General features: G+C 35.8%; 1 protein-coding gene across 1 annotated transcript; it reads right to left on the reverse strand.

The window, feature by feature from the left end:
- Positions 1 to 72: 72 nt before the first annotated feature.
- On the reverse strand, positions 73 to 27,841 carry LOC135619738 (DNA-directed RNA polymerase I subunit 2-like). Its single transcript, XM_065122018.1, has 27 exons — positions 27,501 to 27,841; positions 27,323 to 27,396; positions 27,121 to 27,240; positions 25,925 to 26,001; positions 20,984 to 21,047; positions 20,742 to 20,812; positions 19,309 to 19,386; positions 19,181 to 19,226; positions 17,452 to 17,632; positions 17,330 to 17,382; positions 17,130 to 17,203; positions 16,897 to 17,014; positions 15,829 to 15,916; positions 13,470 to 13,582; positions 11,465 to 11,592; positions 11,306 to 11,385; positions 10,585 to 10,826; positions 10,349 to 10,513; positions 10,080 to 10,244; positions 9,920 to 9,994; positions 9,068 to 9,171; positions 8,911 to 8,986; positions 6,093 to 6,218; positions 5,862 to 6,005; positions 4,186 to 4,398; positions 3,303 to 3,557; positions 73 to 886 (listed from the first exon to the last, which is right to left on the reverse strand). The coding sequence occupies exons 1-27, from the start codon at positions 27,658 to 27,660 to the stop codon at positions 467 to 469; spliced, it is 3,510 nt and encodes a 1,169-aa protein (XP_064978090.1). The 5' UTR covers positions 27,661 to 27,841; the 3' UTR covers positions 73 to 466.

The following is a 27,841-nucleotide window of genomic DNA, read 5'->3' on the forward strand; positions in this document are numbered from 1 at the left end:
TAGCGACAGAGATGCCAAGTTCACATCCTGGAAGATAATTACTGTCAGGATATCTCTAAATTAGACTCAAAATAACAAGAAGATTACAAATGGATTTACCATAACTCACAAGGTTTATTTGTTTCGCGGTCCACCACATTATATAGCTAATGTCAACTTCAGCATAATGTACACATAATTACTGTCAGCATAATGTCAACCACAAGTCATTTTTCATCCTATAGTTTCACCTCTAAGTAAAACTACAAAAAAGTTACAAGCATCAAAATGGCACAGGGCACCAATGATCTCAACTATCTTCTGCTTAATTGCTCATCCCGAGCAAAAGCAAACTCCACTTGCACTTCAATTCTCATCCGCATTGTTAAATCAGGCAGTGTCAATGTCCGGAATCTTACAGTGCGTCAAAGAACCCCAGCTTGAAGTGGTTCCATGGGAAAATTGTTGGGAACTTTAACCACGATCCTTATGTACATGAACCTGCTTGGTTACTCAATTGGAGCTCCATTTTTATGTTCATTGCTGCTAACTCTGCTGCCAAATACTTAAAGACATAAGGCATTGCCACAGTCTCCATCCCTTTGCCTGTTTTGCAAGATTGGCATATATAGTTCTTGGGAGTTCTTGCCGGCGGCAGACCATGGATTTCACGCACTGCTCTCTTCTGAGGTTGTATTGCAGTGGCCGTCAGTACACTTCCGCAGTAGGAGCATACATCTGCTATGTGGTAGTCGGAGCATGAATGAAGCCTATCATGTAAGAGGTAGGCAGCTCCATGAGCAAGAACAGCATCTCGTTCCATTTCTCCAAAACGAATACCTCCACCTCGTTTCCTTCCTCCTATTGGTTGCCGGGTGATCTGGTCCACAGTTCCAGTCGAGCGGACCTGAATACATAAATGCAAACTATTTGAGTGTACCACATGCAAGTTCAACAATGCTGCAAAACGGGAGTAATCAAGAAATACAGAAGAACATAAGGTAATTAAGACTACTCATCTAGAAAACTGAATTTTCATCAGCATATATGTAGATCACATCAAAGATTAAGTTATGCTGTTCCAAAATGTAAAGCCTATTGAGTCTGTAAGGGACCATACAGAGAAGCAATGCAACTGATATTTCACATCTTGGCTCATGATATATCTCAGGATAGGCATGCCACCCAATGTTATTTGTGTGATCTAATCCATTGTTGGAAAACAATCCTGAACTTGCCCTATCATATCTGTTTCCGGTATATGAAATAGTAGACTTGACTAACTCAATTCTTATGAAATCTCGAATCAGATCATTTGTTCATACCTCAACAAAGGAAGCGTGAACCTCTTCAGGGAACCTTTTTGTTCTTGATCCCAATTCAATACTAAGCAAAAGTCTGAACTAATTGAATACTCGCGTGAGAAGTTCCCCATGTCCTACTAATTCATTGGATACATACAAGCAACTATACTGTGCAGAACTCAATTTTTAAACTGATGACGCTGACTACAAAATTCCACTCTTCATTATAGAAATGAAAATAATAAGACACAATCTTCAGGTTATTTTTTGTTTTGCAAACAATGGAATTATCTATTCTCTAACAAGCCAATTCAATATAATTAACAAAAAAAATTCAGTATGAGAACTCTTGAAAGCAACTTAATTGTTTTAGCTGAAACTTGTGCCCTAACAAGCATTAGGAGTCTAGAACTAAATATATATTTACCCACATGAAGCACAAATTTTGGTAAAAGAATGAATATGATAAATGGTTGCAGGAATTTGAAAGAGGAATAAAACCGTTATATTTATTTCAACTTCAAATGTTTCATTACGAGAACTCTTGAAAGCAACTTTTTTTTTTAGCTGAAAAATTGAGCCCTAACAAGCATTAGAAATTTAAAACTTGAATATATAACTTATTAGTTCTAAATGTGGTCACTTCTAGCCACACATCGACCGACATATAATTTCTCGAATCACACTCGACCGATTTGAGTCCAACTCAATTCCGAATTGGAATTGGGCATGTTTGAGAACTATGCTTCCATAATGCATATAATTAACAAATTCCACTATGCCGAGGAATGATCAGGTCAAGTTTTAGATGTGTTAGTAAATATCATATAGGACTAGTCTTAACCCAGCCTCAGACACTAACAGGTCAAGAATTCTTGGCCAATGCCCAACCCACATAGTCAGTGGATCGGGTTGGTTTGCCTCAGAGCGGTGGGTCAGGACAAGATTTACATTGCTTTTCTAGAAGTTTTACAATCCTCAATTCCACATTTATTAGAACCAAAAGAGTGGATTAGAATATTCTAGCTTGCTTTTTATGCTTTTCAGAATTTCTCATGATAAAATGAAGCTAGTACTCTCTAAAGAAGGAAATCCACTCCCCCTAGTGCCAAACACCCAACTTAATGTAGCACAGTCAACCACCAAAATCATTCAAATAGAATAACCCGAATAGGGTGATTTCATGGTGACTGCAGTTTGTCCGAGGTATATCACTCAGCATTTGGTCCAGGTCAGCATTCATTCGTCCAACAGTAAACTGAGATCCAAATTGAGTGAATTGCATGGTTTGGTCCAGTATGAATGGCCTGGTACTGGTAAGATTCTTTTTGTTTTTGACAGCTCTGTTATAGCTCTCTTTTATGCTTTTCTCATTCTTTCTCTCTCTCATTTACTCTCTCTTTCTCTCGCCCTCATTCACCACCTCCATACAGCATCACTTCTACCTCCTCCGCCATGCCCATATTGCACCGCCTCCTTATCTGCGTCACAACTCGCCTCATACCACTATGCGTCATCATCTTCCTGCACCTCCTCTTCCTTGTCCTCCTCCGTTAATCCTTCTCTCCTCTCTTCCCGTCTGATTTGGGTATACAGAAGTGTTGGTATGTCAATATGTACCAGCCACCAATCAGCATTGGACTGAATGTTAAACCTTTTATTGTCCCCTTCCCACCACAAAAATAGTAAGCAAGCGATATTATGCTTCTAAAAAATGATACATGGTCTATCAGAGTATACCTGAATCAAAAGGTAAACTAGTATGATAACATTAACAATCATTTATTCAGCAACCCAAACGACAGCGCAACAGTGGAAATATTGACATGCCTCATTTAACATATGTAGTTGTCATCAAGTTTGCTGATTTCCAGGTAGCAGCAAGAATAAAATTACACAAGGAACATAATTAGCCTACCAATATTTATCGACAGTAAGAACCAGATAGCAATTATATCATGCACAAAATCATCAAATGACAATTATTGATAGGTTTACAGATAACAGAGGATAGGTCACCTGAAATTTATCGGAGACCATGTGTCGAAGTCGTTGGTAATAAACAGGCCCAATAAAGATCTCACAAGTCAACTCTGTACCATAAACTCCACTGTACAGGACCTCTACTCCATGATAGTTAAAACCATAAGAAGTCAGCATTGGACCTAATTCATCAACCACAGAGCTTGATTTGGATGGTTTATCCTCATCTGCATTACAGACTGATCTAGAAAAAGGGGTTGCATCAACAAATTTTCCATGCAGACTTCCTCCCTGCAAAGTTACCCACAGAAAGAAAATGCAGCATCACCAAGGATAGGATAAAACACAGTGGAAAAGCTAACAAAGCAAAATAGCAATTAAAATTTACATCATCCATCATGATGAAGATGGAAAGCATAGTTTCTTAAAAGCTTGACTTTGAAACTTTCCTGAGAGGATAATAAAATGAAAACATGTAGTCCACCAAAATGAATGTAGTGGATGCAATATGAACTCTTAAACTATACAAAAGTAATAAATACAGACCAAAAAGACATGTCCGATGCTAATGCCAAAATATATAGGTCTACTACAGAAATATACAGTCCATCTAATCCCATGCTGTCCCATGAAAAACAGTATACAACTTCAATGTACTGTTGTTGTACATCTCACTTCAAGTTAACAATATAATGCATTGTGAAAATGCATTAACAGTATTATAAATTTAACAATTGTTACATTATGATGGACTAAATAGATATTTTCATTATCCAAAGGATTAAACTCGCACAACATCTAATGAACTAAAATGGTAGAACTATCATACAGGTGGGGCATCATGTCATATTGAAAGAGATTAAAAATTCATTCCACTGCAATCAAGTACAAGAATAAGCAATGATCAAAATGACAATACCTTGGCTGCAATAGATTCCAAAAGCATTCCAATAGTCATTCGTGAAGGAAATGCATGAGGATTAATGATTAGATCCGGTCGCATCCCGGTAACCGCAGAAAATGGCATGTCAACATCAGGCCACATCTGAGAGCAGACACCTTTTTGTCCATGTCGGCTGCTAAACTTGTCACCAATAATAGGATATCTGGTGCGCCGGGTACGAATGTTAACCTGGAAAACAAATAATTATACTGCACTCTAAGCTGCTGTTGCTCACCATTTGATGTGTAAGAGCAGTGATTTCGATGTCCAAAATATACTAATGGCATGCAGTCAAATCTACCTTGGAAACTGTAATAATTCATATTTCATGAAAGCAGAAAGAAGCATTACATTGTGCCCAGAACCAATAACAAAAGTGACAGTTCGTATCTAATGGAGCAACAGGATATCAATATAGGTTTGTTTTATTTTAATTTGTTTCTATTATTTTTGTTTGTTTATTCATCTGCCAATTTTACAGCTAATATTTCTCATTGTTTCGACTTATGCTTCACCTTAAGAAACAGATTGGTGAGTAATATAATGAACACAGTGATCTTTTGACTATTGAAATGCAGAAATATCTGATGTTGTCATAAGTGAATATCTTTCACATTTATTATTATATAAGTGAATTATAAATAGTGCTAATTACAAGAGTCATGAAGGATATGAAATGTAGCCATCATAACAGTTGATGTTGTTATAAGTGAATATCTTTCACATTTATTATTATATACTGCTAATTACAAGAGTCATAGAGGAGATACTAATCACAACCCAGGATAGCTTTTAGAAAAGAAAGATACTTACAGGAGAAGATTCTCCTTTTTAGGAAAATAAACCAAGGGAAAATCTGCTTTAATATACCTTGATTATTCTTCATGGTCTGCCTACTTAAGCAAAATTCTCATAGACATGTATATTTCATTTTGAAACAGATATTGTTATTGACAATAAAGCAATCAAACTCTCTTTCTGTGTGTGTGAAAGAGAGGAACATTGATACATGGTTTATTTTAGTTAATGGCATCCCAATTTAAATTCTTTGTCTGTATCATTTCGACTTCCTACTGATAAAGTGATAAGGTCTGTTTTAACTTTTAAGTGCTTATGATAACTGATAACAAGTTACATATGGTTACTGAAGCCATTCTCCTTTTCTCACCTGATCTAAGCCTAGATATTCATATAATCACTGATCCTTTTCTAGCCTAAAAAGAATCAGATCTAGCTCTGCTTTTAACACCTCTTGTCAACCCTGACATTAATAATTTATAAGCAAATTCACAAAAGAAGCATGTGCTTAAATGCCTAAGAATGCCTCAGAAATTGATTTTCTCATCAGAAAATCAATTCCTGATGTTTTAAGGCATCATATGAAACATAAAGAAACTCATGAAAACATATACCATAATCACTTCATATGAACATTCACAATATATGTTGGACTCTATTTTCTGTTCAAAAATTTAAGAATAAATGTTTGTTTCATTAATTATGATTACCACAGACAGAAGTTATGGAAGATGATAACTGATCAAGGCATTCAGCATAAACCATTTGCATGTTATTGAAGTCTCTTTTCTGTTTAAAGTTTTACAGATACTCCTTAACAGTATCCAAGCTAGGCCTAAAAATTGTACATCTACCTTTTGCATGTAATTTTTTGAGCCAGTACCATCAACAGCAACATAGTCAATGATCACATCTTCTGAACCCTTCAGCAAAGTAGGTTTGGTAATACTCGTTAAGGTATTATAAGTGCTATACAATGGCTCACTTGGATGTATGGTCTGCAAAAAAGAAAACATTACTTCCATTTAAAACATTTACAATGGTAATTTGTTGAAAAATGTAACTTAATTGTTGGAAAGGATCACCTGTCCAACATAAGGAAGGCCATCTGAATCAATAGAAAACTTCAATTTCCTGTCATTGCTCCTAGCAAAGATTTCCAAAAGCCGATCTTCCTTTTCATGCTTATTTGCCAAATCAATCGACTCTGTCTGCATAAAGTATAATGATGGTGATACCATATAGGTGAAAATAGGAAAGTATTCATTAATGGCCTGACAAATTATATGATATGAATAAAATGCACAAGCTTTCTTTATCTAATAATCCTCCAAGTGAATTTACCTTTAACTCATTCCAACATGTAACTTCAACACAGACTATCTTAGACCAACTCAAAAAAATACGATTGCATGTCATTGCTTCTTAAAAAAATAAAACCACTCACAATTATTTGCAAGCACATATAATATTGACAAACTGTTAATTAGCCTAACATGAACCTAACAATAGCCAATATGATAAATGTGAGCAACCAAATAACTAACATCAGTAGCATAGTGGTGGCAGCTCTAGTGCTCAAAAACCATCATGATCATACTAGCACTTGATAATGCAAAAAAGTACTAATTGGACAAGTCGTAAAATATAGCCACCAATGTACCACATATTAAGTGGCTTGACTATTGTCCAATTGATTCACAATTGGCAGATGGTGCATTAATTCTAATGTCATGGGAACAATACGATGCATGGACCTACGAAATTACCATCTCAACATCTAGCCTTAACAACCTAAGACAACATACATTTTGATATTATTATGTGACTCTACTGATAAGGTATTAGACTGCATCTTCATATGTAATTAATGAATCATGTGCTAATTTTAACACATCCAGAAGTTTTTAACTAATCAAATTTTCATTTACAATTCATTATACATCTTCAAATATAAGTTGATTCATTTTCAAGGTAAATATAAAAAGGGTTTGGATGGATCCAAACTAGAATGAGTGGTTGGCCCATACCGACTTGTACCAAGCATTGACATGGTATAATATTTAGTCTGATCGAGGACCTACAGTGTACATAAAACTTTTCCCAAAATGGGATATCTAGTGCACTATTCTTAAGGCCCAAAACAATCTCTTTATGGTGCCATATGGATCTAAGCCATTGCATACTCTTCTTTTCTAGAAGCTGAAGTCCCGATCATTCTCTTCAAGGTATCATGAAAAACCCAAAGCCATCTTCTAGCATTTCTTGTGGTATTGAAGTGGGTAGCTTCCACCATGTTGCTACCTAAGACTGGGTTGTTTTCTCTCCTCAAAGGGAGGATAACCGCATCTTAGATGTAAATATCCAAATAATGTGGTAGGTACTATTAATAGTCCATAAACATATACCATGCATATGACGAATTGTAAAGAAGTATGGCCAAAGACATTTTTAGTTAATGAACACAAGATATCTCTGATCCTTACTATTACAAACAGAAGACTAGTTAATTGGCCAAGCACCCTCCTTCTAAGATGAAGTTAGGTCCCTTTCAAATAATTTCCTCAATTGATCAAGATCATTAACATCCAAAATCGAAGAAGCAATATATACATTGAAAAGAAATGCTAGATAGAGTTGAACAAACAAGTGTCCCATAATGTTGCCACTCAATTAACTTTAATCCTCCCATAGACAATAGCATTTATGCTGGATAACTTCTACTACTGTTTGCAGATCTTGAAAGTGAAGCAACTAATTATAATGTGTACATGGATTTAATTGTTGTTTCATAGTATACTATATAATATAGTGCAAACCCAAGGGCAAAAGAGTGGAGACTTTCATCAGTGCAGGAGACCTACAATTTGTAAGCCATACAAGAGTAAGTAGAAAGGTTGTTTCTGTGACTTGAACGCTGGTCACCCAAGTCTGAAATGGCTCCGATAAAGGTTATATTATTTTTTTCCTGTTCTCAGTTCCATCATCACCATTAGCTAATTTCCCCCCTTTTTGTTCTACTCTTTTCAAAGAACAGTGGCATGCCAGTCAGTACGGCATGGATGCACATTTTCACAAACAGTTGCCAACCCTAATGCAACAGAAACTTATATATCCTTGGCATGTTCTTAGCTTCCATCTCTTTGATACTCTGTATGGTTCTACATATGGTTTGAAAAACCACGTGGACCAAAATGAACCAGACAGCAAATATTGGCGTTTGCAGTGTCTCAGGTCCGGTCCAGGGGTTTTTATATAAAAACCCTTTACTGAAAATTTAAACTCTCTCTAAAAACCCTCTATGAAAGGTTATACATTAAAAGTTTTTTATATATAGCCTCCCTCTAACTACTGTTAACAGTAAGTAATATATTGTTAACAATAGATTTTTAATTTAATATCATATTTATATTTAAATAATTATATTTATTAATTATATTATATATTTTAATATTTCAAAGCGCCTAGCACCTCAGGCTTTTTGGGACTTTGGCACTTAACGCTTTTTAAATCACTGTCGGTATGTGCCAACCACTCTAGCTAACAACCAGCATGGGGTTCAATAACAAAATTTTATAACATGGTTCTACAAGCATTAAAAATTTCATTCATAATGTATTAGAGATACACCATTTTCATCCTTGCTCACCAACTGCTTTGTGCTTTAGCCTATTTATATTGCTAGAGGGCATAAAAAAAAATACCTAATTTGCTTATTACAAGCCACATAGTAGAAACAAGAATCTTGATGGGTACGGGATGATGAAAACCATAGTCCCCTCAAAAGAGACTAAGAGGTCCATATAATAAATGGATTTAAAATACATATGATAGATGTCAAATAAGGTCATATAAAACATGTAAGTCAAAAAATTAAAAAAAATGAAGATGAATGAGACTAACCTGATATATGTGCCCACGGCATAGCCCACGATCAACAGATGACTTATTCAAGATCATGGCATCCTCCATGTCATAACTAAAAGAAAGAGGGGAAATAGCTTAAGCACTAACCTACGAATAAACAAAATATAAACATTTATTTAGTTAAAAGCTTTACCCTGTGTAAGCCAGGACAGCAACAATTGCATTTGTGCCTGTTGGGAATTCATCCATGCAGTATTTACTGTATGAAGCAGTCCGAACAATTGGTGATTGAGGAGTCTACAAACAAAATTCCAAGAGAAAAAATAAATGGTGATACATTAAAAATAGAATGAACGAAGGGAAAAGAAGGTATTATCCAATAACTAACAGTTAAAATAAACACATATGATGTTGATACCACGACAAAGTATTGAGTATAGTGTCGTAAGAAATTTAGAAGGCTAAGAAAAAAATGACAGATCATCATTATAATTTTTGAACATAATGAATTGCGTGTTCTACTTGAATTTCTCCAATATTCAGAAGCATAGCAAGACTTGCATCTCTCTAATATGCTGCCCATAGAGCATAAGACAAAAAAGGCTCTTACAAAAGTTTTCTTTATTTAATGTTTTGTACCTGTGAGTTTGTGGACAGCTTAATATGCCATTTAACTAGGAGAAAATGGTTTCACAGATACCTTCTAGCCTACACACCATGAACTTTTAAGCTACTTCAGTTTATAGCCATATACCCTGATCCTATATATATATATATATATATATATATATATATATATATATATAAGCACCATGCACATAACTCAACCACTATAGAGCAGAGGAATGTGCCATCAAATAAAATTTCTATGGCGTGAAAACAGTGGAACTAGGCTTCAGTCCGCTATGCTTGATATTCTCAAGTATGCTGACCAAAAAGGACAGAACCAATTAGTTCTAACTAGGATTATGGCTCTTAGTGAATAATGCAGTTCCTCTTGTCGTCAGATATAACATCAATTTGAAGTAAAGTTATATGGACAAACCTGAAGGTGATATGACTTCAGATCTGCACGATATTGCAGAGCTTGGGCAGAAAAACCCATTGTCTGTTTTGCCATCTGAAAAAGCAAGCACAGGGGACATCAGGGTGAGTCAAAAAACAACTCAATTTAATGATAGCTCACATGTCAGTAACAAGAGGACCTGGCACTGGTACATGTTTCGGGGACTTTGATTATGATCAGACCAGGGTGTAAGATTGGCAACCACACTAAGTATTCCGGTCGGGTGTATTTCCTCATGCGTCGCAGGAAAGAATTCCCTTCTTCCACCATTTCCACCATCAGGACATCTTATTTCCATAAATGCCTATGAATGAATATTATAAATATTTTAGTCCTCATTGTACACATCTAAAATAAAGAGAACATTTTCAGAAATCTACAGAAACAAACAATAACTTAGCTATTTACCTGTTCAAATGGCCCAATAAGTTCAATATTCTTACTTCCATCGGTCACTTGGATAAGATTTATAACCGGCCGGATAAATCTGGATGAATTAGTAAACATATACAAGCCAGGATATGCCCCACCAAAACTTAAAGGTACGTATCCAACCTCCAAATCTTCAGGAATCTGCAATCACCATGATCAAAATATAAAATGATCCAAACAAGCATATAAGTAACAAAGCCAAGAAGACAGACCCCGCAAATGCCAGACAGCTTTAGCCTCCGAATATGTGCAACTGCTTCCTCTATTTTAACAGAAGAAATAGATCCTACAACACATCCATCTAAAAGAACATGAAGAACTTCTGGTGGCCCAGCACGCTCAAGCTTAGGAAGCAATGGTGTCATCCCAATCCCAACCAAAACAGATAATATGGACATTCTTATCTTGAGAAAATCTTTGACTCTTCCTTCTGAATCATAGAAAGATGCAACACCTGAAGCACAATTATAGTGCTTAAATTACAACAAAAAATGGTATTTGAAAGATTAATTATGTTTTTTCAAGATCAACACAAATAAAACAGTCGGTGGTAAGAATTTAAATCTAGGTCCAATATTGGCTCAGGTAACAAGTCAGACCATTGTTGTGCCTGTATATACAAACCCATACGTCTTGTATCATGTGGTCCAATACTGATGATCAGACTAGTAAATACCAGTCGGTATAAGTCTATAGACCACTTCAACTGATTTTTTTTTCTTGGTTAGTAGAACAAGCATCAAAATAATGTTAACATGACATCCTACTACTGCTTCAGGTCAGAGCATAAAGAGGAAAATTGAAGGATAGACATCCAGTAGTCTGCTAAAGGATAATTGAGCCACAAACAAATAGTAGATCAAGATACAAATTTGATGCTTAGAAACTTGACATTGTAGAAGACATGTAATGTGGTTTATGTCATGAACTTACGACAAGCACAAGTCATATGGTTTAGCAAACCACAAGGCTCCCCATCAGGTGTATTAACGGGGCAAAGAAAACCCCAAGACCTACAAATTGGGCAACAAAATATGACATATATAGAAAACAACTGTAACCATCCAGAGACGAAAAAGTGAGATAACATACTCTGGTAGCAATTTCCGTACACTAGTAGTGCGCATTTTTGCAAAAGAAGCACCTCTATGAACAGAACGAAAATGTGAGAGATATCGAAAGAAGTTGAGTCTCTCTGCCTGAATGCTCATTCCTTCTCTCTACAAATTGAAAACAAGATACCAGTAATTAAGATATAAAAAACCAAACAAAACGTAAAAATTATAGGATTCATCAATTACCCACACAACCAAGATATCCCTGCATAGACACAAAATATGTTCACTGCAATTTTTAACATTCACTGTATAAAATAAGCCTAGAAGATCAACAATATAAGCTATTTATTTATTAAAATAACTAATAAAAAAATATAGAGAAAAAAAAAGAAGATTTGTATATGATTATTATTGATTTAGAGAAAGCCTACCATAGAATTCCTACATACATATTTATTATTATGGGTTTTCAAAAAGAACTATGTATCCACTAATTAAATTGATCCTACTAAGAATATGTATGATAATATAACTATTAGTGTTAGAACTATAGGGAGTGTATTTAGTGAGTTTCTATTAGTATAAGATTACATCAAGGATTTGCATTAACTTCTTATCTTTTTACATTAATAATGGATGAATTTATTAATGTATAGGACTCCCTGGTATATGTTATTTGCTGATGATATTGTTTTAGTCAATGAGAGTCTAAACAGATTTGATTCTAAACACGAGTTATTGAGGCAATCTTTAAAAATTAAAGTTCTTATTAAACAGAACTAAAACTGAAATGCAATTTTAGTAATACTAGGAAAAGACAAAGACAAAAAAGATATAATTAGGTTGGATGGACAAGAAGTTCAATTAGGTAAAAGTCTTGGTATCTTGGATCAATTATTCAACAAAACAAAGATTGACAAAAATATTATTCATAAAGTTAAAACAGGATGATTAAAAAAATGATGAGATGCATAAGGAGGATCATCAAATACCTTTAAGATTAAAAGAATAATTTTATAAAATAATTGTTAGACCAACATGATTTATAAATTGGAGTGTCGAACAGTTAAGAAATAACATATACAAAAATATGTTGTTAAAATAAGAATATTGAGGTGGATGTGTGAAGTTACTAGAAAAGATATGTTTTTATTCGTGAACAATTATGTTTTGTTTCGATAAGGGATAAAATGAGAGGATCGTTTAGGATGGTATAGACATATGCTTAGGAAATCTATAAATGCAATAGTCAAAAGATATAAAATGATTGGGTGATCTAAAGAGAGAGAGAGGAAGACCTAAAAAAGCTTTAATAAAAATTATAAATAAAAATTTGAATACTCTTAACTTAATTAAACATATGACTTTTATCATTTCAATGACAATAAAAGACCCATGTAGCCGATCCGAAATAGTTGAGACTTACGACTTTGTTGTTGTTGTACTACCGAATAAAATATGTACTAAAAAAAGAAAACATCCAATGAGAAAAAAAATCATTACCAGATGTCAAATACTTCACATTTATTACTATACTAATTAAAAAAGGAAACCTGAACAAGATTAGTTTCTATGTGACTAAACCACATCCCTTGATAATTCTTCTTTTCCCAGATAATTTGACAGTCTTTTAATCTAAACAAACAATTATCAACAGAATAGTATATCAACTCACCACCTTTTATAGTCTATCATAATACCATTTGCATTTGAAAGTGATCTATATGACTGATGACCTCAATGGCTCAACCTATAGAAATTTCTATTTTCTAGAATCAAGATGACACAATTGATGCCACACAGCTCCTAAAAGGTGAAGATGAAAGAGCCATAATGACTTTTTTTTTTGCATAAATGTATGTACTTAGTCTAATACTCTAATGTCCTTAAGATAAAAGCAATGACAAAAAACAAGTCACATGACCACCAGGTCTCATCTCACAATAGAATTTACAATACCAAAATTAACATGAAATGTCAAACAAAACAAGATTTAACATAAAAAATGGTGTTTAGCAATGATGGCCAAAAGTAAGCACCTGAGGCAAATCTAAACCGGATGCTGTATTTAGCCTTCCGATTTTTAACATACTTTCAATAGCCCTGCCAATAGTTGCAGAGCTACGACTAAAGAACTTCTTAACCTGTGTTACTGGTTTGTAAATATAAAATGTTAGCATCAAAGCAGAAAGTCTGATCACATAGAGACAAGGCATAAGTTCTACCTAGTCAAAAGCTCTGTGAAGAAAACTGTATCAATATCCATGCAAAATTTAAATAGTTCAATGAAGCAGACGTATAGAATCTAGAATTAAAGAATGTTGGACATAACATACTGAGAACCAAAAGTCAAAAGATAAAGTCCAGTAAAGCAGATTCAAGGAAATACAAAGGGATCAAGCTCTCAAAATATTTGACTCCGAAACAGAAGGAACAAGAAATTCCAAGGACAAAGCTCAAAAATTTCTACAGTGACAAAGAACCTATTAATATGGTAATTGAAAATTTACAAGAATTATAACACATTTTATTTTATTTTTCATCCTAAAATTGTGCTAATTAAAAATTGGTTTTCTTAGGCAAAGAATAGTTGGCACAAAAAACTCAGAGGACAAACGAATGTAGCCATCTTACAAGAAAAGGTTTAATAACCAATCTGATACCAGTTACAACAACCTATCAAACAAGTTCGTTACCTGTGCCAGCAATCAAATTCCATTTTTTCTTCCTTACTTTTGCTATTTGGATGCTTTTCCTAATTTGAACTAGCATCAAATTGGAGAACTAAGTCCTAAAATATTGAATCATACCATGTCTCTACACTCAGAAAAGCTACTGGTCCACTCAAGTGCCTTGATCTAAAAAAGTTAATTTTTATCATAACCATAGCATTTAAGACCACATAATAAAATCATGAGGATAATATTTCAATTTGAAACAGAATAGTAGATGAAGAGTTAAGAATACTAAACATAATTACTAAATTATATATGATCAAGTACCAAAAATAGAATGGCATGCCTTATAAACCTAAAACCACATTAGTGGCATGGGACTTAAATGGGCCCATATCATGTGATGTTGGTAAAACTGATAGAGTGATAGTATTGTTAAATAGGCCAGGCACAGTGGATGAGTCCATATGTAATATTCTCTATTAGATGGTGTATATGGACAAAGCCAGAAATCTCGCTAGAGGCACTAATCTAGTTCTGGAACCACCTGCGCAAAACAGAGAATTGACCTATATTAAATTGTAATAGTCAGTACCAGTTTATATTGGACTTATATGTCTTGGTTGATATACCACAGCCTACTTGGATCCAAGAAGTGCCACATAATACGAGTCTTATTAAAAAATTCATTACAATAAACACCATACAAGATGCTCAAACATGCACTCGAACTTGACATGTAATGTGCAACAAACAATGCACTAACCACTAGGATGTCTCAACATAAGAAAACAATGCACTAAACATAATACAAGTCAACATTATGAGGCACATTATGGAAGTTTCTCAAGTCAACATGTGTCATACGTGGGTACCGCTACCATACTAATCCATATATATGAAAAGTATAAATGTGTCTAAAACATAGCAACATTCAAGTGTAAGATCTCTAATTACCATTCAAGTACATCTGTAACACCTTAACCTATAAGTTACTATGATAAACTCCTAAACATTTCTTTTGAGGAGCCAAATCTAAGTGTGCAGGTGCACTCTGAGAGAAATGGTAATGACTTGGATACTGTCTCATATGATTACCCATATACAAAGTGAGAGTATTTGAGATAACACAGTTTCCATCTTTCAGAATATCCTTGTAGATTCTGAATGCTCCCCCACCATAACCTCCACCCTAAAAGATCTACGGCCATTATTGCTTCACGAGAAACAACACATTTTGGCTGTTAACCCAACCCCATTTGCATTAGACCACATGATGGCGCACATTTGTTTTTATATCATAACCACTACACCCAAAAATGAAAACATGAAAAAATGTAGATTTTTCCCTCAAAATGAGTTCCCACAAATTTCTTTTTAGAAGTGTATAATCACTTATATACAATCTCAAGTCATAGTCCATATTTGATGTGTAAATATTGGGCCACTGGCGTATGCAGAATAGATAAGAATGTCATAATACATGCATGAGTACAACAAGATGACCACCCATGTGAAAAATATTCTGTTTCCGAATGCAAGTTGAACTTGCTGACCAAATAAATGATAAAACATCCAAAAATAACATTATTTAGCATGAATAGGAAAATAAGCATTGTTTCAAATGGCATGAATATTCAAAAAGTATGTTTGTTGGATTATAGTTTACAATGTAAAAGAGGCTAATTGAATAAATCAAAGCAAAATTATGTTTCTAACATACGATTCTTGATATCGATGTTTTTTTCCTTCTTTGCTGTCTCATCAAGAAGTTGACGTTTTGACTTCTTCAACCAACCTTGAAGTCTCTCCTGCACATAATGATTACATAAAGTACTATTTGTACATTCAAAGTACAATTATTGGTAATCCACATGATGTGGCTCAAAAATTAAGTTGTATTATCAGTTACAACTCAACTAGGACATCAATGTCAAACAAATGGAGACATTTATGAAGCAATTAAAAAAAGCTAAATTTTGAAAACAATAGTTTTATAATCAGTTTCATTGAGACAACCTGTTGTCATTCTACAATCTACAACGAAACAAGAGCTTGTTTGTCTAAGCTAAGACTGTATATGTTGCTTTACTGCAAGGTATGCAATATTGTACCGTACTGGTGTTTCGAGGTTAGCTCGGTATGGTACGGTACCGGTGTACCGAGCGATACACCAGGGCATACCAAGCGGTACACCCTGGTGTACCGAATAATTTTATATATTTTCTTTATTACTGAAACACTGTAGCACTGTAGTAGTACTACAGTGTAATACTGTAGCACTGTAACGATACTGAGCGGTCCAACCATCGGTCTGGTACATTCCGCCCGTACCGGACGGTACCATTCAATACTGCATACCATGCTTCACTGTATATGTTGCTTGACGTAGCTCCTATTTATATGTACAAATTTCTTCCAATTGTTGTCGATGAATTACTATTAAATTGTTACTTGCAACAACTTGCATAAGCACATGTAATCTACCTAGTAATACATGAATCAATCATATGAGACAAAGCTACTCTTTCATCCCATGCTTATGAAGAAAGCCAGTTTTCATTTGGATCTTCCACATGAAGAGTGAATTATATCAGTATCAGCATATAGACCTATCAGTAAACAGCTAAGCATCAGCTAAGTCGAGAAGAAAGTACTGATAAAGTACTAAGTTACTAACTTAATAGCATTTTGCTTGATGAAAAAAGCTCCAACTTAACAGCATCAAGACATGAATAAAGTACTAATAGATGATAATTCACATAGAAACTTAAAGCCATAAGCAGCAAACCTTAAGATAAATGGTTATCAAATGCCCAGGCAACAGAATCTCTTGATTTTGCAATGCATCAGGATTATCAGGTGCAGCAGTTTGGTCCACAAGGGCATAAAGTTTCTGCAGCAGAAATCTAAGCAAGCACGGCATTAGGCAAAATATTTGTTCATACTGTTTGGTAAGAAAAGTCCAGAACAAGAGGAAGCACACTGGACAATATAGGATGACAGTAAGAGGTATGAACCAACATTAGTAAATTGAACTTGTCATGGTTGCTTGCAAGATGAACAAAGATATAGTCTCTAAGAACAGCTTCGGCGACCTACAGGAAATAGTGTTGGCATTTAACCAAATTAGTTTATGCTAGCAAGGCCAAAAAATAAAGACAAAAATAAAAGATAACTAGCATAAAGAATGGTGTGGATGGTAGCAATATAGTTGAACTTACAGTTGTATGACTTTCAGTTTCGAATCCATCCATGGCAGGTCGGAAGTACTCTCCTACAAAGAACATGCACAAATTATTTAAAAGCACAAACCTGAACAAATGCTCTAAGAATCAAAGCATACCGATATGCTTTAAGCACTGAGAGCGAGTCCAAAGGGACAAATCTCTGACTTCATCAAGAATTATTTGAGCTCTTTCACCAATAAGTTGAGTGGCAACTGCACCTTTTTCTCTTTGGTATCGATCATTATAACAGCATGTCAAGCTCACAAAGATTTCATGATCATTTGTGTCAATGAGAGCCTGTCAAAAACCAACTTACTATGTTGTAGTGGAACTATTTAAGGAAGCAAAGAAAAAAAATGAGGAGATAAAGAAGACAATTTCAATTTAAATCTGGGTTTTTAATTTCGAATGATACTGCCCGTACCGGACGGTACATACCGGGTGGTACGTATCGATCTGCTAGCAGACCAATACACGGACTCTCTGCTACCGGGCAGTATTGTCGATTTAGGCTGTTTCCGCCCCGTTACCACGAGAAATCGATCGATGACGGTCGATTTTGACCATCGCCGCCTACTATGGGGCGATATTAGCCGAGGGAGAAAGAAGAAGGGAGAAAAAAAAGGAGAACCTAGAGATCCGGCGCCACTCTCCCTCGACGATCTCGATCCGTCGTCAGACGCCACAGATGAGATGTCGCCTCCGCCTCGTCTGAGGCGACGAGGCCTCGGTGTCGTCGATGACTTCTCCTCATCCACGAGAGAAGAAGCCTCGACGATGTTATACGTGCAAGGAAGTTGTCGCCAAGGCTTCACAAGGAGAAGAAACGAGACGTCGTAGCCCTTTTTTTAATTTTTTAACTTTTACATATATACATATATATACATATACATATATATACATATACATATATATACATATATATATGTATATATATGTATGTGTGTATATATATATCGAGCGGTATGCCAAAGCGTATCGCTCGATATACTCGTACCATACCAGACCAAGCTAATTTCGATACTCCGGTATAGTATCAAATTGCGAACCTTTCATCTAACAATAAAGTATGAGATAAGGCATAAGCAACAATAAAGTATAAGACAGCAATCACCTTCATGATACACATGGAAATGTCAACTAGCAACACTGTCATACTTGCATGAGAAGTAGGTAGCCAAGAAAAACCAAGATAAAGGGGACTACAACATGTACATGCCCATCCCAACAGACTCTATGTGCACTCAAATGTATTCATTTAATGTATGTTCGAATTTCAATATGATCTAATCAGGGTAGATATTATTCCACCCAGATGAGCCCTGAACTTCAGATGACTTTGCACTTATTAACGAATATGTGTCTAATTATCTGGCTACATAAGATTAGTATCGACATAGTGTTTAATTCATAGAGTTACAATGATAGTTTAACTGATCTATTAAGAAGTAAAACCAAATGAGGGCATTCCTGCAACAGTTATATAAGATCATACTTAAGGATCAGACTGTTCTTTATAAGTATAGTAACAATTTGGTTGTATTTTTCAATGCTTGTCATTGCATTCTTTTTTTATTTCTTTTTCCTTTTCAAGATGCCTCCACAGTCTTGTCATATCCATATCAGTTGCAATGACCTCCTGATCTGTACTCAAGGTGATGAAAATAAAGCAAAAGCTAAACTCCCTGAATCACTTTCCCTGCTATCACATAAAACTTTCAGAGAAAAACTTCCAACCATTCATTACTTGTAGATAACTCCATCTTTCTTATGTCTTAAAAGTAAATATGTTGAGTTACAAGACAATACAATTTATATATGCGATTAAAGTCTATGGTAGCTCACCTTCAGAACAATCCCAACAGGAAGCAAGAATTCCCTTCCTCTTATCCTAAAATATCAAATAAAATAAATTAGTGTCAACAGTCCAAATTTGGGTAAATTAACTTAAACAATTACATATAAATTATTACCAAAATCCGAGTCTTGCACTTCCATTTTCAAGGTAATACAACTTAAGTGTAACAGAAGATTGATCTTCTCGAACACATCTACAAGACATAAAGAGTATAGTGAATGATAATTTATATCCTACAAAACCTTATTCCTCCATACAAAGAGGATTCCTGCATGCCAAAGATCAATTTCTCATAATACCAAAACCATAATGGCAACTGTTCACCTTGTTCAATGAGAGTTCAATTTTCAGCAAGCCACAGTGCATGATATTGCAGTGAATGTCAGAAGAACTGAAAGATGTGATTGTGCCTCAAGCAATGATATGAAGATAATAACAACAAACCACTGTTCCCAACTATTTTTTAAACTACAAGGATCATTTGCCACCATTAAACTCCATCAGAGCAAAGCCAAATAAAACAACAATCAACAAATTAGTCCATAACGTTTCTAGCAAAATATATTTTTTAGTTCCTCCACGGCATTTGGTTTCACTAATCAAATAAATAAAACATGTCTTTCAAGCTCATAAATAAATTATTTAATAAATTCAGACCATCTTAAATGATTACACCATTTCATCCAAATATATCTATAATTATTTTCATGAATGAAATTCTTTTTGTTTTATCTTTTCCAGTAATTTCAATTTATTCATGCTGTATCACTATCTCTAGATATGTTGGTTCAGAAAGTTTTCACCATTACAACATTAGTAAAACTTAATCAAGCTACACCAAGACCTTAGTTCAAGCCACATCAGTGACTTTATTTATTCTGAACTTCTGCCTATTTCCATACATAAATTATATCACATTCATCACCAGATCAACATAATTTTAAGATATCACTAGTGTTTTTGTAATAGTCTTGCATAATTCCTGATATCAATTTCATGATCAAAATCTAGGTAGTACAGTTGTGTCCCAACCATGCTGCAATCCTTTGTCTTCACAATATCTCGCTTCAATTTGTGTGTAAATTCAAGGTCTCAATTTCATAAACAAATATGAGTTACATTTCCAGTCAATGTTTTCAAGTATCTGTATAACAGGTGATTTTCAGGTTATTTTCAACTATGCTATAATAAGTTGGTTCAGAAGTGGCGATAAGAATCAAAGTCTCAAGCAATAATGTTGTCACGCTTTCAATCTCCCAATGATCTCGCCATAAATTTTATCTTCTAAGAGCATGCAAGAAAAGTTATTGTTAAAGAAGATTGATATCTATATTTATTAATGAGAACATAAGAACTTTGCAGAATTTAAATATCATATGAAACAATATACATGAACCAAAAGAATCCTGATCATAAGGATATCAAAAAATGGCAAAATAGTTTAAGAGCACTTGTTACTGATTCAAATAAATTTTGTGGAAAGCATTTGCAGAAGAGCAATGTGAAGATGCATGTGAACATAATGGAATGAAAACCCAAAGTTAGCACCTCATAACGACAGCTTTATCACCGTATCCAGGTCCTCGATTACGAAATGATTTGCGCACCATGCTCATTGGCTGAAACACAAAAGGAACAATCATACATAAGCAATCTACAAAAAACAGATACGAGTGCAGAATAAATCACACAAATCCTAACACACTCATTTTTTTTCTTAATTACAGAATGAACTTGAAGGATTAGACTGATTCTCATAACATCTAAGAGTTTGTTAACAAGTGCCTCACGTAGTTTTGCTTTTGTATGATTAAAAGTCGCACAAGACGCTCCATTCCATTGCAAATGAAATACCTACGGAGTACCAAAAAACATTTCAGAAATTGTTCAGCAAACAAGAAAAAAAAAAGGATCAAGTGAAGTCATAGCTATTTCACTACAGGAATATGGTAAGATACCAAAGAAAAGATCACATTCTGCTGACCAACAGATCAAATATTAATTGTTAAGTCTGCAAAGCATAATGAAACTAGTGGGCAGTTAATTTCTAAACAAAGTGAATAAGAAAGAAGCATCAAATTTTGATTCTACACATACATTCAGTATCAACATAGAAAGCATTGCTCTACGTGTCAAATCCGACAAAAAGACTACTATGCATCAGTGATTGAAAGAGGCGCTCGGGCGCTCGCCTAGGAGCTCGGGCGAGGCGAGGCGAGGCGAGGCCCAAGCGCCTCGCTAATGTCCCAAGCGGCACGCTTCAAACAGGCGCCGCCTGGGCGAGCGCCTCGCTAATGTCCCAAGCGGCGCGCTTCAAACAGACGAGCGCCTGGGTAAACCAAGTGACCGAACCAGGATTTTAGGTCTGGTTCGGTCCTGGTTCGATTGTTAGTTGGTTCAATCGAACCAACTAAACCGATATAACCAAACCGATATAACCCTAACCCGCTGCCACTGTCGCTCCCGATCTCGTTGCTCGTCGCTGCTCGCGCCTCCCGCGAGCCTTCCCGCTGCTCGCGACTCCCGCGAGCCCTCCCCCTCCCCCTGCTCGCGCCTCCCGCGAGCCTTCCCGCTGCCGCTCCCGATCGCGCCTCCCGCGAGCCCTCCCGCAAGCCTTCCCGCTGCTCGCGACTCCCGCGAGCCCTCCCCCTGCTCGCGCCTCCCGCGAGCCCTCCCCCTGCTCGCGCCTCCCGCGAGCCTTCCCGCTGCTCACGACTCCCGCGAGCCCTCCCCCTGCTCGCGCCTCCAGCTGCTCGTGCCTCCCGTGAGCCTTCCCGCTACTCGTGACTCCCGTGAGCCCTCCCGCTGCTCGCGCCTCCCGCGAGCCCTCCCGCTGCTCGGGCCTCCCGCTCCTTTCCCTTCCCCGCTGCCGCTGCCGCTGCCGCCGCTCGCTGCTGCTTCCTCGTTTCTCCGTCAGGCTATACTCTTAATATTAAGTTTATTTGAATTTTGAAATGATTAATTTTCAATACTGTTAATAAATTAATAATATATTATTTTAATTTTAATGTTGTTAACTTTTATTTATTTAAAATTATTACTAGGTTTCAACATAAATGACAAGTGTAGAGAACAACTCAATAGAGTCTCCAATGGTATTAAAAAAGGATCCTGTATGGAAGTATAATTATTTGAAGGCTCCGAAAGATCATAATGCAGTGATTTGCATATTCTGCGATAAGACAACCAAAGGTGGTATTTTTCGTGCAAAACAACATCTAGTAGGAAATTTCAAGAATACAGCAGCTTGCAAAAAACGTCCACCTGAGGTAAAAGAAGAGTTGTTGAGTTATATGAATGAAAAGAAGACACAAAAGAATGAATCTTACGGGAATTTACCAGAAGACAATGTTGAACATCTCAGGGATGAAGAAGAAGATTATTCTATGAGTATTAACCCAAGTGAAAAAAGAGTATACGACAAAAAAGGAAAAGAAGTTATGAGTACTAAGAAAGGTAAAAAAGGACCGATGGATCTATATATGCTTCAAGGATCCCAGAAACAACAAGGGCAAGCAGGAGGCTCAAAATTTAGACAAACAAATATAAGTGATGCTTGTGATAAAGAAATAAGAGGAAGAACAATTTAGCACATTGCTCGCTTCTTCTATCAGGTTGGTCTTCCCCTTAGTACAACTCGTTTAGACAGTTTTAAGGATATGATTGAAGCTATTAGAAGATATGGTGCAGGATTAAAACCTCCAAGTTATTATGAGATGCGAGTTCCATTGCTGCAAAAAGAGTTTAATTATACAAATGACTTACTAAAGGGTCATAAAGAATCATGGGCAACACATGGTTGCTTTATTATGTCAGATGTTTGGATTGACAGGAGGCGCAGGAGTATAATTAATTTTATGGTTAATTGTTCTTTAGGGACTATGTTTGTGAAGTCAATTGATGCTTCATCTTTTGTAAAATCTGGAGACAAGATATATGATTTACTTGACAACTTCGTGGAAGAAATTAGAGAACAAAATATCGTTCAAATCATAACCGACAATGGAAGCAACTATGTTTTAGCTGGTAATATTTATCTTTTGATTTTGTTAATTATTTCATCTTCAATTAAGTGTGTTAAACTCTTAAGTCTTATCATTTTTGTTATCCTTTGTCTCTGTTATCCTTTGTCTCAGGTAAATTGCTTGAATCAAAAAGACAACACTTGTATTGGACTCCATGTGCAGCACATTGTATTAATTTAATGTTGGAGGATATTGGAAAGATCTTAGAAATCAAGAAAACCTTAGAAAGGGCAATTTTTGTTGTTGGATTTCTTTATAATCACATTGGGGCTTTGAATATATGAGAGAATTTACAGGGAATAAAGAATTAATGAGACATTGTGTCACCCGATTTGCTACTTCATTCTTGACATTACAGAGCGTGCATCGTCAAAAACATACTCTGAGAAATATGTTTACCTCTGAGAAATGGGTGACAAGCAAATAGGCAAAAGAAGCAAAAGGCAAGAGGGCTACTAATATCATCTTAATGTCATCCTTTTGGAATCATGTAGTTTATATATTAAAGGTAATGGGCCCTCTTGTTCGAGTTCTTCGGTTGGTGGATAATGAAAATAAGCCTGCAATGGGATATATTTATGAGGCTATGGATAGAGCAAAGGAGACGATTAAAAGATCTTTTAATGAAAATAAAGAAAAATATGAGAATTTTTACAATCATTGATGAAAGATGGAATTGTCAACTTCATCGTCCCTTACATGCAGCAGGATATTATTTGAACCCTAAATTCTTTTATAAGATTAAATCTGTTGGATTTGATATAGAAGTTTTGGGTGGGTTATATCAGTGCGTTGCAAGATTAGTTCCCAGCCTTGAGGTTCAAGATAAGATTATTCATGAATTATCTTTATATAAAAATGCTTAAGGTCTTTTTGGAATTCCAATTGTCGTTCGATCCAGGACAACTACCTCTCCAGATATTAATAATTTGATATAATTAATTTCATATATATCATGTTACTATGTTATTGCTAATAATAACATAAATTTTGCAGCTGAATGATGGAGTCTATTTTGAAATTCCACCTCGAACTTACAGAAATTTGCTATCAAAGTACTTAGTTTGACATGTAGTGCTTCGGATTGTGAGCGAAACTAGAGTGTCTTTGAGCATGTAAGTATTACTAAATATTTTTATTTTAATTAATTTATTTATTTAGATATATGTATTAATATATTTTAAAATTATATGACATGACAGATTCACTCGAAGAGAAGAAATCGGTTAGAACATCAACGATTGCACGATCTTGTTTACATAAAGTATAATCAAGCTTTGAAGACTCGTCATGATTTGAAAAATAGATTTGATTCAATCTCATTGCAAGATATTGATGATTCAAATGAGTGGTTAGTAGGAGAAATGAGTGCTAACTTGCAAGATGCTGAAGACGAGCTTGTATTTGAAGATGATAGATTGACATGGGGAGATGTGGCAAGAGCTTCAGGTGCTGGAGAATTACAAACATATACAAGACAGATGTCAAAGAGAAAAATGAGTGCAAAAGCATCAAGCTCGACTCCTGCTATTGTTGAAGACATAGAGAATGAAACATATCTTGATGAAGAGGAAGGAATCGAAGGACAAGAGGAAGAAGACGAATTCAACGAAGATGATTTGTGTGAAAATGACGATAATATTGATTACGATGAATGACTTTGATGTAAAATTTTATTGTTTTGAATTTTGAAACTTAATGTGACATTGTGATTTTGTATCTTAGATTTTCTTAATTTAATACCATATTTTTATTTAAAATTTTAAATAATTATATTTATTAATTATATTATATATTTTTATATTTTAGCGCCTCGCTTCGCTCGGGCGAGCACCTAGCGCCTCAGGCGTTTTTTGACCTTGGCGCCTAACGCTTTTTAAATCACTGCTATGCATAATCTTAAATACCTATAAGCAAGTGGCCTAAAAAATGCTCAAGCCTAGGTTAATGATAATAAACATCAGGGTTCTCAATTTCGATGTGTACCGCCCAATACATATCAATCCGAGAGGATACCGGTACGCAAACCGCCCTCTACCGAGCGATACCAGTGTTTTGACTAGTACCGAGACGTACCGGCCGGTACCACCCTGGATTTCAACCGTTACCGAGGTGTACCAATCGATACGTCCTAGCATGGTAGGTGAGATATTTTTAAAGTTCTAGGGTGTACCGACGGTACACCCTAAGCGCACATACCGTACCGAGCAGAGCTTGGTACGCCGGTACGAACTGATATTCAAAACCCTGATAAGAATACCCAAAACTATATACTATCACAATCATCCTCCCATGTCCAATATGGGGTTAATTATTCCCTGGTAAAAGATGTGTATCTTATGGTGGTAGATATGCTTTGATATCAATTGTCATGATCCAACTCAATAGAACTACCGACCCAATAATTTGAAGACCCAAGACTGTGTGGAGAAAAAATTGCATAAACCCAACATTAGTAGGCATATCTTGATGTCTATATTATCATAATCTCCCCCACTTTGAGGTGCCACCAACAAAAGCTCATTATAGAGGATCGCACAGTGTCAGACCATTCAAAAGTTCATAATCACTAAGAAAGAAACTGGAAATCTAACCGCTAGAATTAGTAATTTCAATGATTCAGTGCACATTCCTTTCTCAACTCCAAAAGGGTTTCTTAATAAGCCATTTAAGTAACAATGCAATGAAATTATGAAATATACCTACCCACCCATTTCAGTTGCCTCCTCCTTGTGGGCAACCAGTTTTTGTGGGTCAGCACCTCGTAAGTGGCAGAGTTTCGACTGCAATCACAAATACATGTCGATGTAACACTTAATAACATACAAGGTCATTTTTTTATAAGATATATTGCCCAAAAATTTAAATAACAGACAGAAAGGCTTTCAGAAGTAAACTATGATTGGGGAGAACCTTAATATGGTATTGTAGTCAACTTAGGTATTGTGATTATATAATTAAAATATATATTCATTTTTTTATTTTTTAATATATCCTCATTTCACTACTTTGATATAGGTATCAATAAAACCTTCAGAGATGAGAAGAGAGATGCAGAATTTTACAACTGATATGACTCTCCAGATGCAACACATCCTGAATCATGCTTCATTTCCTTCTGATTGATTTGAGAATAGACAAAATACATGAATATTACACCAATGTTGTTCATTAAGAATTAAAGCATCATGTGCAACTTATATATCAATCTTAAGGCATATGAACTTGTATATCATGTTCCAGGTGATGCATATGTGTCAGGTGAAGATAAGTTCTTCGTGCATGGCATGACCAATACACAATAGCAAGCACACTATAACAGGTGAATGAACAAAATATACCCACTAAAAGTTTCATACAAGCAGTGGTCCCAATATGGGTATTTTAGTGCTTTTTGGTCCTTCCTGCTTATGTATGCTGAAATGCAACAAAACATCCCTATTTCCGCTCAAAGGAATTTTCTCAAAATTGAAGAATTTTAGGCTGCAATAGTCCATAAGTATTAACCTTCATTAGATTCATAATTTCCTCCAATCCACCTCAAGCTAAGTTAACAATTTATGTTTTACTGGGTGGACTGAAAAGTCCATAAATTAAATTACAAAACACTAACAATGTAATCTAGTCATTTTTTGTTATCTTTATAGATGTGCAAGACAATTGCTACAGCTGAAAAATCATAACTTCCAATTTATTGACTAGGCTTATATGTGTGTGTACACGCAACACAAGGAACCAACGAATCGCCAGTAAATATGAGAATAGCCGTGTCTCAGAGAAAGAAATCATAAATTCCAATTTCTTGACTAAGCTTATATGTGTGCGTGCATGCTATACCAGAAACCAAGGAATTCTCAGTAAATATGAGAATAGCTGTGTCGCAGAGAGAAATTACACCATACCTTTAACATTATTGGCAAATGTCCAAAATTGATGTTTTCTCTGACAACAACTCCTTCGTCATACTGAAAACAGACAAGCGCCCTGAATTCTCCTTTATAAGATATCCTAGCCTGCCTACACTGCTTTCATCCAAGAGGCGGGGATTAACTCACAAATCAATAAAGACACCAACGATCAACTCTTGAACATAAAATCACCCACCTCGTGGGGAAACAAGGGTTCGCTCAGGCGCCCGTCCCTCATCGGAGGAAGTAACTGCGGCTTCTCCAAGGAAAGTATCGAAACACGTCAAGGGAAAACCAATTCATAGAACACGATAATTGGCGAAAAATAACAAGAAACAAGCAAACGAATAAATTGAGGATTTTAGAAAGGATATCTCTGAGCTTGATTCCGGTGTGAGGGTCCGAGATCTCGATGGGCCGTATGGAGAGGAAAGCCTTCTCCAATCCTTCATCGAGAAAGTAATCGAACGACTCGATGTGGGGACGGAAGAGCTCCTGCAGCGCCTGGAAGTCGGACTTCGACGTGGATCCCATGGCCGACACCTACGCTCCCCGCCTCTCTTCTGCGCCAAAATTGGATCTTTATACCAAAGGCGGCTGCCTGCGACAACGGAGGCAGGTTCGTCCAAAGCGGAGCTCGACGAGGAAGAGATGGAGAGAGGCGCCGGGGAAGAGGGGTGTGTATATGTAGAGGAAGAGGTTGGGGTTTAGACGG

The sequence above is a fragment of the Musa acuminata genome, chromosome BXJ2-8 (assembly GCF_036884655.1).
Source record: "Musa acuminata AAA Group cultivar baxijiao chromosome BXJ2-8, Cavendish_Baxijiao_AAA, whole genome shotgun sequence".
Classification (NCBI taxonomy): Eukaryota; Viridiplantae; Streptophyta; class Magnoliopsida; order Zingiberales; family Musaceae; genus Musa; species Musa acuminata.